At 42.7% G+C, this 14,625-nt stretch overlaps 1 protein-coding gene across 1 annotated transcript; it reads left to right on the top strand.

The window, feature by feature from the left end:
- The first annotated feature begins 715 nt into the window (after window positions 1–715).
- Window positions 716–14,369, top strand: NPEPL1 (aminopeptidase like 1). The gene is made up of 12 exons (XM_085241679.1): window positions 716–927; window positions 1,980–2,165; window positions 3,281–3,451; window positions 5,637–5,726; window positions 6,390–6,471; window positions 6,672–6,814; window positions 7,325–7,402; window positions 9,617–9,717; window positions 10,091–10,214; window positions 11,718–11,894; window positions 12,546–12,656; window positions 13,448–14,369. The coding sequence occupies exons 1-12, from the start codon at window positions 778–780 to the stop codon at window positions 13,604–13,606; spliced, it is 1,572 nt and encodes a 523-aa protein (XP_085097805.1). The 5' UTR covers window positions 716–777; the 3' UTR covers window positions 13,607–14,369.
- Window positions 14,370–14,625: the final 256 nt, after the last annotated feature.

Genomic DNA, 14,625 nt, shown 5'->3' with positions numbered 1-14,625 from the left:
CTTGTTAGACCTTTAATTCAGGCTACTTTAAAACGTATTGGGCTATAAAGTTTCCATAATGTCCCTTCGGGGGCCCACTAAAACTAAGTCTTTTTTCTTAGATTTGCTTCCATTATTTGCATCTGCATTTACTTCTGCAGTGTAAATGAAGCACACTCAGTCCCTTTGTGAAGCTCAGACTTTCCACACAACTGCAGATTCTTGACTGGGATTCGCTGCTGACATAGCGTTAATGGGAGGTGCTCGACAAGCATGACAACGTGAGGATAAATATCATATTGAACACATACATGTACAAGCTGGAGCCCGGAAAGCACTGCTTCCCTTGTGTGACTCCCCATCCTACAACTCTGAGTGCATTTTTGCTGTTTCCTCTGCTCTCGATATGTCTGTAGAAGCACGTTCCGTCTGACGCTTAGCTTTTCCATTGGGATCCCTCTATAATTTTACATCATTTCCATTCCTGAGCGGAACGATTAAAGGGAAATAGAGGTTTCCAGTGCATCTCAGTGGTCCGGGAGCTCCGTGGCACGGTGAGAGGCAGCGGGACGGCGGCGCCCAGCCACTCCCCTCACAACGCGCCCGGCCTCGCCACGTTCCCGCCCGCCGCTGCTCGGCGCTGCCCCGCGCACATCCGGGCCCCGCAGCACAGCCCGCCCGCCTGCCGTACCCGGTGCGACCGCCGGGGGGCCGCCGCCCCGCCCCGCCCCGCCCCTCGCAGCCGGCGCTGGGCGGCGGGGCGGAGCCGTGCGGGCGGGCCGGGCCGCGGGCAGGAAGATGGCGAACGTGCAGCTGGAGTTCCAGGCGAACGCCGGCGAGGCGGACCCGCAGAGCCGCCCGCTGCTCGTCCTGGGCCAGCTCCACAACCTGCACCGCCTGCCTTGGGCCCAGCTGCGGGGCAAGCTGCAGCCGCGGGTCAGCGAGGAGGTGAGGCCTGAACGCCGGAGCCCCGCGAGCCGCGGTTCCTCCCGGGGCCGCAGATCACCGGCCCGGCGCCGCGCGGCCTCAGGGTGCGCCCAGAGTTGGGCCCGGAGGGTTCGGAGCCGCCCGGGGCCGGGAGCGGCCGGGAAAGGAAAGGGGCTGCACGGGAAACCCGCCCCGGGCAGCGGGAAGGGCCGCAGCGTTACGTCTCGAGCTTCTGAAAAATCCGAACCGAAATGCGCGGTGTCCGCTGGAGCAGCGGGGCCGCCACGGGCCGCCGGAGCTGCTGTGGGCCGGCAGTCGCAGGCGGAGCGCTGCGCCTCAAACCCGGCGCTCCGCTTCCCCTTCAGCCGCTCTGACGGCGGAAAGCGCTGCTCCGCGGTGACAGCGCGGTGGCTGCGATAACGTAATGGTGAAACGCACGTTCTGTGGCGAGCTGGCGGCTGAGCCTCGCTGCCCGCAAGGGCTGAGAGATGCGTCGTCTCTTTTCCGCTCCCAGCCTTCAGCTCCTGCTCTGGAATTTGTGGACCTGTTTTTATGTAGAGGGTGTTGATGGATTGCAGTGAAACGAGAAATATTTTGCATCACAGCTTTTAGGATGCTCGGAGGTTTCATTTGTTGGGCTCCTGAGCTAAACATGACAACATTTAGCCTTCTTTTGTTGTTGTTGTTGTTTTTAATTAAGTTTCTGTGTGAAAGAATGACTTGGGATTAGTAAATCAGTCCCTCCGTTTATCACTAGTGAGATGGCCTCAACTTAAAAGCCTCTGGAGCAGCCTTAGCACTTAGTGCTGTGTTTTTAAATTGTAGTTTGTGTGGCTTAAAAGAAATCCATGTAATGGAAAGCACATATGAGCTTTCTAATTAATAAAGGTCCACCATATTTCCCATCTCTTCGCTCTAAAGGTTGTTGCATTTAGAAGGGCTTGCCTAAAGTCCTTGTTTCAACACCTGAAATCTTACCATTTGAGACTGCCTAAGTGGAGTCAGAATGAGACTGTAGTCAGAAAGAAAATTCTGTTACAGTTCTTGGTTTCAATTTCTTCTTTTCTCCTCAGCTCTGGCAGTCTGCATTAGGCACCCTGAACCCAAACCCCACTGACAGCTGCCCGCTCTACCTGAACTACGCCACCGTGGCCGCGCTGCCATCCCGGGTCAGCCGGCACAACAGCCCGTCTGCAGCTCAGTTCATCACCCGTCTGGTTAGGAACTGCCTCCCAGGAGGTGTCAACAGATGCATTGTGGTAAGTAGGTGCTGCTGGTGACGTGTCTGGTAAACTGTTTTGTCGGCTTCTCAGGATTTTAGCTGTGTCTGAGGAGACTGGAGGTGGGCGAGTCTTATCTCTGTAATTATACCAGCATTTATAAATGCTTTTGCGTTGGGTCATAAACGAGACCTAAGTGTAATAGCTTCTGCATGCTCACATAGTTGAAAGGAATTACAGGTGAAAATGTGTGGAATGTCTGCAACCAGTAATGTTCATGCAAAGGGAAGCAGTAGTAGATTTTTCCAAACTAGGATTTAAGACATTAGCACATGGTGTGTATAGTGCTTTAGAAAGTTAACATGAGCTCCATACCGAGTGCAGAGTGTCTGCATCACATAACCCTTTTAAGGGTTTAAAAGTCTCAATGCATACTAATGCTCCAGCACAAGTCGTGTGCAGGAAAAGTTCTTGTACTGTTCTGGTCCAATGAATTTGTAATTTAATTTTTTTCTGATTCTTCCAGATCCAGAGTTCCAGCTTAGTAGAGAAAGCTCATGTAGTCAGTGTCAGTAACAAATCTAATTTTAAACTCCATTTATTTTCAGGATTTATAACTCTGCCTATATTTTTCCCTTATGGTTAAATTCAGAGAGATTTAACTAAAGCTGCTTTCCACTGGTAATCTCTGTAATGAACTTCAGAAAAACATTCTGCATCCTAGAAAGCTTTGGGTTAATATTAACTGCATTTTCATACAGTCGCTCACTTTGTTTCAAACACACATTGATAGTTCCCTTGTTTCTTTTGTAGGCTGACCTGTGTTAATTAGACAAGTATAATTAAGACAGTCCAGATCCATTAGAAGGACTGTTAATTCCTGCACAGTCATGTCCAGTATTGTAATTCTTTTCCGTGTGGGAAATGAATTGAACGAGTTACTTCAGTGTGCTGCTGTTTGCACTGCTGCCCATCCACGCAGGGTGTGATGTAGGAGCACGTCTCTGTTCATACATCAGTTCTTCTGCTTTTTGCCAATACTATGTTATACTGTACTTTAATACTAACCTAGAAAGGTAATGAATCCTTTTAAATGCAGTCTCCCAATGTCCCTGCTGTTACCTGACTTGTTTGTCTTCTGGCTGATGTTTCAGATGGTCTGTGAGCGGTCTGAAGTTTTTGCTTCTGCTTGTGCATTGGCCAGGGCTTTCCCGTTGTTCACACATCGCTCCAGCGCATCGAGACGCACAGAGAAGAAAACTGTAACAGTAGAATTTTTCTTGGTTGGACAAAACAACGGACCTATAGAAGTGGCAACGCTTAAAGTAAGCTTTTGTGTTGTGGGTTTTTCTCCCCATTATCAGGTTTTTTTCATTATTCTCTAAAGTTTTTATTTTCCTTTGATTAGCTGCATGCACAAGAAAGTGTGCCTCGGGCTATATATGGAATAGGTGTTGTATCTGAAGTAAGACATGATCTTAGATCAAAGTTACCTGTTCAGTTCAAAGCACATGTGAGTAGAAATATTGAATATATTAATGTAGCAAGGGCTGAAGATGTTATTGCAGAACTTAGATTTTAGGGATGGAAAATACCAAACAAGTAGCACAAGGTTCTCTTTTCTCATGTTTCTCATAGAAGCAAATATTAAGTTTTTAACATTTAATATTACTTTACCTTCAGTATGTGGATATCCCTCTTTTATTTAGGCAAAATCTGTATGATGGCGTCCATCACAATGAGATAATTAAATGCCTTTTATTCTGGGATCGTGTATGGCTTCTGATATTGGCTTCTTTGGCTGAGTTTTTGTAGCAAAACCCCTAAGAAGTGGTTCAGCCTGGGGATAAGCTGTACATAGCACTTCAATATTTGCTTAAGTTATCTTTCAATTAGTAGATAATCAAAGATTGTTTCCCAGACGTCCGACTGTTAAAGAGAGGAAACTCCGTATCAGGTAACCTATAGCATTCTAAGCCATTTGTCTTCAAGAAATAGGTTAAATAAATAAAGTACCTGTTGTCCAAAAGTAATTCCTTCAGATGGATAGCTTCCAAACCTCTTGGCCTATTCATAACTAAAATCCAAAACGACTTCCTCCTCCCATTCTTCCCTTGAAGTCAATGCCAAAACTACTACTGGCTTCTTCCATGCTAAGCTTTCAATCCTTAAATTCAGCCAGCACCAGACAGCTAATGTAGAGTGTGGAAGATGCATGTGATAGCATTTCTTCCTCTCCCGTTTTAAACCTCCCCTAGGCATGTTGCCATATTCTGCGCCTACTGCATTGTCCTTCGTATTATGTGGTAAGGACTGGAAGGGATTGTCACAGTTTCATAGGACAGTTACTGAAGGCTGCTGTTACTCAGGTTCTTTTGAGTCCCCAAGAAGCCAAACCCAGGCACAGTGTATTTCTGAGTAAGCAGTAGTGATTTCCTCAGACCTGGCATTGGAGTTAAAGTGCCTCTTTTTATGGTGATGAATCCGAGTGATGAATCACCCCAAACCTAGCCTGGCTCCTGAGGAGGTTCTTATCCTTTGGGGGAACTAAAGCAATCAAAACTAATAGTAGGGATCAGGCACTGCTTCAGAAAAAGCCACAGTTTATAGGCATGCTGGGGTTCAGAAAATACAGAGTCCTAAGGCCAGCCTGGCCAAACCAAACTTCAGATTCCTCAGCACAAGCTAGCCAACATGTCAGATTCCTTTGAAATCTCTCTTGACTCACACTTCTGCTGTGTGATCTTCAGTGCAGTGTAGCTACTGTAAAACTTAAAGTTTCCTTCCATCTGGTCTCTTTGTCTTCAAGTTACTGATTCTCAGGAGTTAAAAGTTAAAAGCCTCTGGTGCCTCTGTTGTCCTTTTTAACAGGAGGATGCTCAGCCTCAGGGTGTTTGCTGTGGGCCATTTTGGTTCAATCCACTCCTGCTTAGATATGTTTTCACTCAGTCTGGGTATAGGGCAGTCAGTTATACAACAGGAGCAAGGCAATGTGTGTATGCTTTGCACAGATATTTCACGTTTCAAATTTCCTATGGATCCACCATATTGCCATATAGAATGTTTTATGATACTTAACCATTCTGTCTGCTGTACGTTAAGTGTAGCATCCCAGGTAGTGCACTACACTGTGTAATCTCTTGGGCAGATTTTCCAGCCCAAGTGTCCTGCAAGTTCATTGTGACTTTCTGAATTTGTTTCATCTTATCTTTCCTGCTCTTTGCCTAGCACTGCATTCTTGATCCTTTCTGTGGTAGTGGAGAGGGTTAAGGAATGCCAAGAAATTTGCACAGAGGAGAAAATATCTTCTGCATAACACTTAGGAAAAGTAGCAATTAGTTTGGTTGACGTTAATTAGTATTGTACAGCTACCTGTAATCAGTTGCAGTCAGACATAGACTCCAGAGGAACCTAATATCCAGTGTAATCTGTGTAGGACTAGATAGAAAGTTATGTGGAAAGCAAGCTGAACCAAGGCCAGCTCTCACGTGTTCCCACTTCTTTTCGTAGTGTCTGGCAAGTGCTGCAGAAGGAATCAGGCTGGCTGCTCGAATTGTGGACACCCCATGCAATGAGATGAATACAGATAACTTCCTTGAGGTGAGTAATACAGATGATGAATAAGAGTTACTTACTGGAAATCCTGATTACAGTAATCAAGAACGAGTGCTTCCATCTCTTAGCAAAACCTGTTAGTCAGTGGTAGGGGACATATGAAAGAACATGTCCAGGGATGTTTAAGCTATTTCTTTAGTCATTAATACTTGGTAGAACTTAACAAAGTGGGAAGGAGGTGCAGGGTAAAACTTGGTGTAAGGAACCGACAGTGAGAAGAGGCAAATTCTTGATTTGGTCACAGTACTCACTCCTTTGCTAGTGATTTCTTAAGCCCTGTGCTGGTAATTTTCTTCAGAAAGAAATTGAAAGAAGCTGACACATTTACAAATGAATTTATTGTAAAGATCTGAAAAGTTGTTGAGAGTGAAAATTCTCCTGCCTTATTTCATCGTAGTCCAACAGAGTGAACAACTGGCTTTTACCTCTGACCTGGTAGAGATGAAGGGTCAGATTTGCATTTCTTGCAGTAGTAAATAATCAAGGATGTCTCAGTGAAGTTAGGTGATAGGAAACCAGTGCCATTCCCCAAATAGTGAATGTTTGTATGTGTACACTTGCAAAAATCACGTAAAACCCATACGGGAGTGCATCTCTGCTGTGTCCTTCTGATCACTTACTGATGTCCTTTTTCTTTTAATGATAAAGGAAATAAAAAAAGTTGGCAAGGATCTTGGGATTACTCCTACCATTATTCGAGATGAGGAGCTGAAAGAGAGAGGCTTTGGAGGTATGTCTTGCTTAAAATTCATCTTTTTTTTGTAGTAGTAGTAGTTAATTGTAAGATCACATCATCTCCATTTGAAAGTTTAATTTATGCATTTTTGAAAGAGTTTTATTGCTCATAATATTCCAATATGCTTCACAGAAAATAGATTACTTTCCACAGTCTTTCTTGCCCACAAGTGACTTAATTCTCTTATTTTCCAGGTATCTATGGAGTTGGCAAGGCTGCGCTGCATCCTCCAGCCCTAGCAGTTCTCAGTCACACTCCAGATGGTGCAACACAGACCATTGCATGGGTGGGGAAAGGTATTGTGTATGACACTGGAGGACTCAGCATTAAGGGAAAGGTACATCAGTGCTTCTCTTGTTTTTGCTTACTATGAAATTTCCTAATGGAAATAACTTGATTAATGCTGATGGCAACCAAAGCATATTTGTTTGAGTAAATGCTTGATCTGCCACCATCCATGCAGACACAAACTGCCATATAGAATTTAAGGAACATTTTGTTTGCCTTTAAGTATTGCTCACTGCTAGTAGAAATTTAGGAACAAAGATGTTTCTTTTCTGATTTTGGAGACAGATCTGAAGCCCATCTGAGTTGACCTCAGTGCCTATCTTATAATCAACTTCTCTGTTTTTTCTTTTTAAACAAATGAGCACCAGAATTCTAGTGCTTTCACTGTTTTAAGCAAGATCTACCAAAAAGCAGATATGTATGTGTGCTGTGTGTTAGTAATGGCTAAGCACTGTCAGGACCAGAGATAGAGAGGCAGCAGCAATACTGCCTTTATCAGGCAATATGGCGAAACTTTTTTTTAATTTTTTTTGCTTTAAAAGTGTTTCTGTTTAAATAGACTACTATGCCAGGAATGAAGCGAGACTGTGGTGGAGCAGCTGCTATTTTGGGTGCCTTCAAAGCCACTGTAAAGCAAGTAAGTAAAATGTGTTAATTGATCTCATGTAGCCTACCAGTGCCAGGCTGACTTTTGGATGTACTCGCAGATTTGAGGGCCAGCCTGATCCTCAGGTTCTGACCTGCCTTTGCCATTAGAGTTCCTGGGCCACTCTGTTCTTTCTGCTATTTCATAAAAGTATTTCAAGTCTTTGCTAGGATCTTGGGAATGGTGAAAATTGCTTGAGGGCTAACCTTATTCTAAGAGTCTTTTTTGAGCTTCAGGTCTGTTTTGAGGACTGAGTTGATTGTAGTTCCTTGAATTCAGTGCTGATCTTGTTTAAGCTTTGGGATTTGAGGCAGCTGCTGTCCTCTTAGCAATGAAGGGGACGTACAGCTCTGCAGTATGAAGTCTATCTATGTTCCAGATCATTCTCCAGTTCTAATATTAACCTCCTGGGGAAATGACAATTCAAGTCTCATCAGGAGCTGCTTGTTGGCTTGTTCCTGCGGTCAGAAAGTAGTCACAGAGCTGAGAAGAAGCCAAATGTTGAAATATGGAGAATTCTTAAGAATTATTATTCTTAAGAATTGTGCTTTAACAGTATGAGCTGGGGAAACAGAGTGGCTGCTGCCAATTCAGTTCTGCCCTTCCCACAAGTTCAGTCACTGAGTCTCGCTGACAGAGCAGTTCCTGCCTCCAAATAGTATCCAAAGTTCAAAGGCCTCGTACTGCTGCAGATGAACACGTAGATCTGATGGAAGCTTTGTCCAGGAGATGATCATTGCCAAATTCCCATTTCTCAACAGTTTAAGTCTGTGCCTTGGTGTTAGCAGCATGTTTGATGTACAAGGAATTGTAAACTTCACAGTTTCTGAGCAGCATTATAGGAAAGCCACTACAAAGTCCTGCAGAAAGTTGGATTGTGTGTTTGCAAGGGATGAAAGCTAGAACTTTGCAGTGCTTTGGGAGAGTCTGGGATACGTGTGGTGTGTTCTTTCAGCGATTCAATCAATCCTCGTGTTAGAAGTATGTGTGTGTGTGTAATTATCTGCACTGACAAATTGCATTCTCAGTCATAATAGGTGTGAGTCTAAGATACCATTACTTCATATGCAATTATTGTAACTACGAACTAACTGGCAGTAATACATTTGGACTAAGTGAGCCTGAAGAAATGGTCAGACCTCATGAGAAATCTGTGCCATCGTACATAAAAACAAAAGAAAGATATCACTGCTGAATATTACAACTCTGTGCAAGTCTTGTTGAATTAACATCCCTGTAGAAAATGTATTCGGATAGGCAGCAAAAGGAATTTGTCCTTGTTACTGTGTTGACTTTTTTTTCAATGCTTAAACTTCTGTTGAATAGAAAGCTCAGTGGGAAGAGAGGCAGAGGTTATTATCCACTTTCAGAAAACATCAGCTGCCTGCATGCTGTTGGACAATTTTACAATGTGATTTTAAAAGTCAGTGGATAGCAAACTGAAGCAATTGATGTATTATTTTTTTTTTTCCTTCAAGCATGTTTGATCCATTGTGAGCTTTCTAACACAAAAAAGAGAAAAATACTCACTTAAATTTTGTGATTCTTCTCATCTTCTGCATGTGAGCACAGGGAGGTCCTGCAGTTACAGAAGGGATGAATTTCAGTGAAAGCTCAGTGGGAGCAGCTTTCCTCTTTTTGACCACATCTTCCACTTGGTGAATTACATCAAATTTTCCTTTTCCAAGAGATTCTTAATAGAGTTTTTTGTTGCATAGACCATTTTGAAAGAGGAAAGCATCACAGATGGAAGAGTATCTCTTCTGTTTTCCCATTGGCCAGAGTAGCAGCTGCAGAGTTCCTTTATGGCTTCTAGAGGCTGCCCGTTATTTTGGAAAGGTTTTAATTGATGCATTTGCCCTTTGGACTTCAGAACATGATCTGATTCAACAAGTCTAGGTTTCTTCAGCTACAGAACTTTCACAGTAAAACTAAGTCTGTTTTTCTTAGGAATGTGACGTTTTTAAGGCTACTCTAGTTGAGAAGGAATGATGCTTTTATTAATTAATTGCTGCTTATCTATGTTTCTGTTTATAGAATCTCCCCACACAGTGTAGTAATTGTACAAACAAAATCACCATTTATCAGATTTCTCATGTAATTAGTGGCATTTCTGCCAAGAAATCATAATCTCACATCGATTTCAGTCTGAATAAATGAATTTGGTGTTAATTAAAACCGATTCATCTCCTATTGTTGTTACAGGGTTTTAAAGACAATCTTCATGCTGTGTTTTGTTTGGCTGAGAATGCAGTTGGACCACGTGCAACAAGACCTGATGACATTCATGTTCTTTACTCTGGAAAGTAAGATTGTACCTATCTCTTTCCCAGAAACATTGAGAGGAAACAACCTTTGATTCTATTTATCATAGGACTATACAGATTGTGAACATCATCAGCTTCCCTAAATATTGATAATAGGATTTCAGACAGCTATAGCAGTGAGTTTTCTGTGTGCTTTGAGAGTCCTGGTGTGTAAGTGCACATCAAAGTACTTCCCATGACCTGAAATTTGCTTAAAGTTTCCTTGCAATTGTGGAATAAGCAGCAGTACAGACTTGCAGAGTCAAGTTTGAAAGCAGATTTGGTGTACTTTTCTAACTCAGTGTATTAGTCAGGATAGATGAGTCTTGCAGGCTGAAGCAATGTTGTATTAAATGCCTTCTCTTCTTCCTAGAACTGTGGAAATCAATAATACTGATGCAGAAGGTCGGCTGATACTTGCTGATGGAGTTGCTTATGCATGCAAAGATCTTGGAGCTGATATCATTCTTGATATGGCCACTCTTACAGGAGCTCAGGTACTGATTCAGACCAGCTAGTGAACAGAGGGTGTATAGAATCATTTGAGTTGGCAGGAACACCTGAAGGCCATCTAGTCCAACTCTCCTCCAATGAACTGGGTCATCTATAGCTAGATCAGGGCACTGTGAGCCCTGTCCAGCTTCACTTTGAATGTCTCCAGGGGTGGGGCATCCACTGCCTCTCTGGGCAACCTGTTCCTGTGCTTTACCACCTTAATTGCCAAAAAAAAAAAAACCCCCAAAAAACGCTTTTTTCCTTATATCCAGTCTCACCTTCTACTTTAGCTTGAAACCATTTCCCCTTGTCTTATCACAACACACCCTGCCAAAGAACCCATTCCCTTCCTTCTTACAGCCCCGTTAGATACTGACAGGCCACTCTCAGGTCTTCCTAGAGCTTAACTGCTCCAGCTTTCTCAGCCTGCCCTCACAGGAGAGGTGTTCCAGCTCTTGGGTCATTTTTGTGGCCCTCCTCTGGATGCACTCCAGCAGGTTCACGTCTCTCTCATAGTGATGGCTCCACATCTGGACCTGGTGCTCCAGGTGAGGTCTTATCAGCACAGAGCTGAGGGGTAGGACCAGGTTGGGTGGGGCCCTGGGTGGCCTGATTTAGTGCATGGCAACTTTACCCATGGCAAGGGTTTGGAAATAGATGATCTGTAAGGTCCCTTCCAACCCATTCTATGATTCTACACATGTAAAGAAGAAATGGTATTATTTTAATGACATTAGCAGCTGATGCAAGTGATCCAATACTCCATGCTTGCAATTCAGTAGCCTTACAGTTAGCAGAACTATTTTAGTGCTTAGTGATCAGCAATTTTCTTGTCCATAACCAGTAACTTTTGTAGTTTAATTTTCTAGGAAATGAATTTGTCTTTATATAAGGAGGATAAATGGTAACAAATTTTAGAAGTGTGAATGTTGCATTGGAGCCAACATTAATCTTTAGAAAGCTTCCTGTCATTGTCCTGCTAAACTTTGATGTGATGATGGCCTCTGGGTTTTGTAGACCTGTTGGGAAATGTAACCATGTAACCATTCTGATGAATGAGTATGCTACATTCTGAATATTTGTGTGGTTGATACAGATTGCCAGGATTTTTTTTTGTGCGTGTGTGTGTGTGTGTGTGTGTGTATGTGTTAGATGTTTATAATCAATTGCTGATAAAGAATAAACGGGACAAATAACTGACAAATGATAAAGTTTGCCTCCTCAGTCACTGTGAATAAATACATGGGACAGTGATTTGAATAGTCCAGGTAAATGTGACTTACTTTGCATATGAGAATGGATTTTGAGAAATTTTATAAGATTCATCAGTACTACAGTGTCTCTGTCTACATTTTTAACTCTGCCTTCTTTTCAAGTACTTCTGAGATGTTTTATCTTGGTTCTGTTAGTAGGAAAGCAGCTGGAAGGAAGTAGTACGGAATGGTTCTGTGCAGTACTGTAGCACTGAGATGAATCATTCCTGATTTTGTCGTGTATCTCACTAGGGAATTGCTACAGGAAAGTACCATGCTGCTGTCCTTACCAATAACGAAGAGTGGGAAAAGGCTTGTGTTAAGGCTGGCAGGAACTGTGGAGACTTGGTCCATCCTCTTGTGTACTGTCCTGAGCTCCACTTCAGTGAATTTACCTCTGCTGTAGCTGATATGAAGAACTCTGTGGCAGTAAGATTTTGTCCTTTTGCATTTTATTACATAAAAATGTGTTTCTGTACGTATTCTCACTGTGTTGACTGTATAAAAGTTCTTCCTGTGCGCTGTAATCTTCTAGAAATGGAAGGTATAAGGAACTCAAAGACCACTTAATTGGGGATTTTGGAGGCTAAATGCCACTACTGTGATATTTAGCATCATTGTAAACAGGGTAGCCTGCTGCAAAGTTATCTGTGGGCTGCTTGCCTTTTAAACATAACTCTAAGATGGATTCTGAATTCCTGGATGGAGACCTTTTAAGAAGTAAATTAAAGTATTTCTCAGATGGTACATAACTACCAGAGACAGTTACTGGGAATGCAGAAGCCAGGAAATTGAGGACAGTTTTCTGCAGCTGCTTTTGCAGCATTTGAGAGTTACAATGTGCAATAAGTTCCAAGAACAGTGCAGAAAGCAGTTTGGACCAGGGAATAAAAGAGCAGGGCCAGATTCCTACCAAAGATTAACTCAGCATTTATAGTGTACTTGACTAGCAAGACTGGGTTTTAAAGCCACTCATAGCCATTGAATTAAAGTTGCACAACTGTCTTTTCTGTAGTTAAGAAGAGAATATTATTGTTCTCTTTTCTTGCAAGACCAACCGTATTCTTATTGCTCCTGCAGGACCGAGACAATACTCCAAGCTCCTGTGCTGGGCTCTTCATTGCTTCTCACATTGGCTTTGACTGGCCTGGAGTCTGGGTTCACATCGACATTGCCGCCCCTGTTCATGCGGTACGTCTGTGTCACTTGGTTTGTTTTACCCTGCTTGCAAAGGAAGGGAAGTGCAGATGCTGTGGATTCTATGGCATCAGATGCAAAGAAAGGATTCTTCTCCATCTAATTCTTTTGGAAAGCTCTTCATCTCTGCTGGGAGCTTCTTTGTTTTGGTAGCTTCATCTGTTCATATCCTTTATTTAGATCTTAAAATATTCTAAAGATCATTTGAACCTGCTACATCGTTATCACTGTAGAGTTTGACAACTTGCCTGCTTTCTCTTTAAAGGAATAATCCTAGCCTTTGTTTTCACCCATAGTGTTTTAAGGTGATTGACTAGAACTGATTTTCCTGCTGACCTTCAATAGGGAAAACATTTATTTGCTTGTGGGATTCCTCCTCTCTTGAATGGAATGTATGTACTTTTTTCCTCGAAAAGCAAGGCAATTTACTCTTCGCCCCCTCCATTTTCTTTCCTAAATCCAACTTAATCAACTCCTGCTCCAAAATCTGTGTTCATGTTGGATGGATAGAAAGTTCTCTGCCCTGAGGAATGGTAGCATAAGACCGTCCTCCATTCAACATGAGCTCTATTGCTGTGAATCAATGGATGTGTTGGTTTAATCCAACAGGGAAAGATTACAGTAACAATAAGAATAGAGTAAGTTGAGGAGGCTTGGAAGAGACACTGAGTGTTTGCTGAGGCTGTGCTGTATCACTGCTCCAGCTGAGTGGGTTTATAAATTAAACCTAGCCCAGACAACGCAATCTGCAATGTGAATTGTTCTTGTGTTTGTTTTTTTTCCAGGGTGAACGAGCTACTGGCTACGGCGTGGCTTTGTTGTTGTCCCTGTTTGGAGGGGCATCTGAAGACCCTTTGCTAAACATGGTGTCCCCCCTAGGCTGCAATGGAGACTTTCCCCCTGATGATATGGAGAGGGATTCCAAAAGGCGGCGCCTGGTTTGATGCGCCCGGCCCTCTGTGACGGGGTGCATGTGTTACCTCACTTTGCACTGATTCATTCTCAAGCAATGAAAATGTCACAAATGAGAAATGGCCATTTTATTTTATTTTTTTTTACTATCATGATAAGATTTATTACTTATTTCTGATAAAAACAGCCTGATTTTTTTTTTTTTTTTTTAAATTATTGGTGCAAACAGTTATATAGCAGTGGTGCAGACTTCAGACTCAGCTGGCTGTACCAGGAGGGCATGTCCTCCTCTGAGCACCTCAAACAACAGTTACTAAGTGCATTAATGCATGAGAAGCTCTCCCTGTTCTGAAGCAGCAACCGCAGTTTTTGCTTACAAAGCCTTCTGAATTACTTTACATGAGGTTTTATCAAACGTTTCTGCAGGCTCCACTGCGTCTCCAAACACAGGACAAAGGAAAAACAACCTCTAGGCTTGGCGTCTTCAATGACAATTTAGCTTAGCAGCAAAGGAGATATCATGAGAAAGGGCCTTTAGTTTTGATAAGGTGCTGTTTCCGCATGTTTAATGTTTTTCAGACCAGTAAAATCAATGAGCTGCTCAGAACGTCTCTCTACTTAAATCTTTCATGTTCAAATGACAGAATGTATTCATGTTAAATAAGGAAAGAAAAAAAAAAAACACAAAAAAAAAAACAGGGGGATTGTGATTGAGTAAAATCGGTTTACAAAGCAGAGTGGCTTCCTGCCACTTAATAAATTTATTATTATTATTAAAGCAGCTTACATATCCCATGTGGTGTTTTGTAGTGTTATTTACATTTCTGAGAACACAGTGCTCCAGACATTTGTGTGCAACTTCATTACTCTGCGTTCCCTTTCCTGGCAGTTATACATCTGAAAACAGGCCTTCACACAATAACAGCACATTCTGATCAGTGCAGTGCAGTTCTGAAGAATTTCCACTTCGTTTGTTTGATTCAACAGCGATCAGGAATGAATACTACTGGTTTTTGTATAAGCTCATCACAAGGAGCTCAGAAGCAATGGT

This window comes from Meleagris gallopavo, chromosome 22 (genome assembly GCF_905368555.1).
Source record: "Meleagris gallopavo chromosome 22, MGAL_WU_HG_1.1, whole genome shotgun sequence".
Lineage (NCBI taxonomy): Eukaryota > Metazoa > Chordata > Aves > Galliformes > Phasianidae > Meleagris > Meleagris gallopavo.
This window is presented reverse-complemented; position numbering and strand designations above follow the sequence as displayed.

Excerpts from the sequence above, each read along its gene's own strand:
- NPEPL1 (XM_085241679.1), top strand. The coding sequence starts at position 778 with ATGGCGAACGTGCAGCTGGAGTTCCAGGCGAACGCCGGCGAGGCGGAC. Across the intron at positions 928-1,979 it reads AGCCGCGGGTCAGCGAGGAG|CTCTGGCAGTCTGCATTAGG; the intron begins GTGAGGCCTGAA and ends TTTTCTCCTCAG. Across the intron at positions 12,657-13,447 it reads TTGCCGCCCCTGTTCATGCG|GGTGAACGAGCTACTGGCTA; the intron begins GTACGTCTGTGT and ends TTTTTTTTCCAG.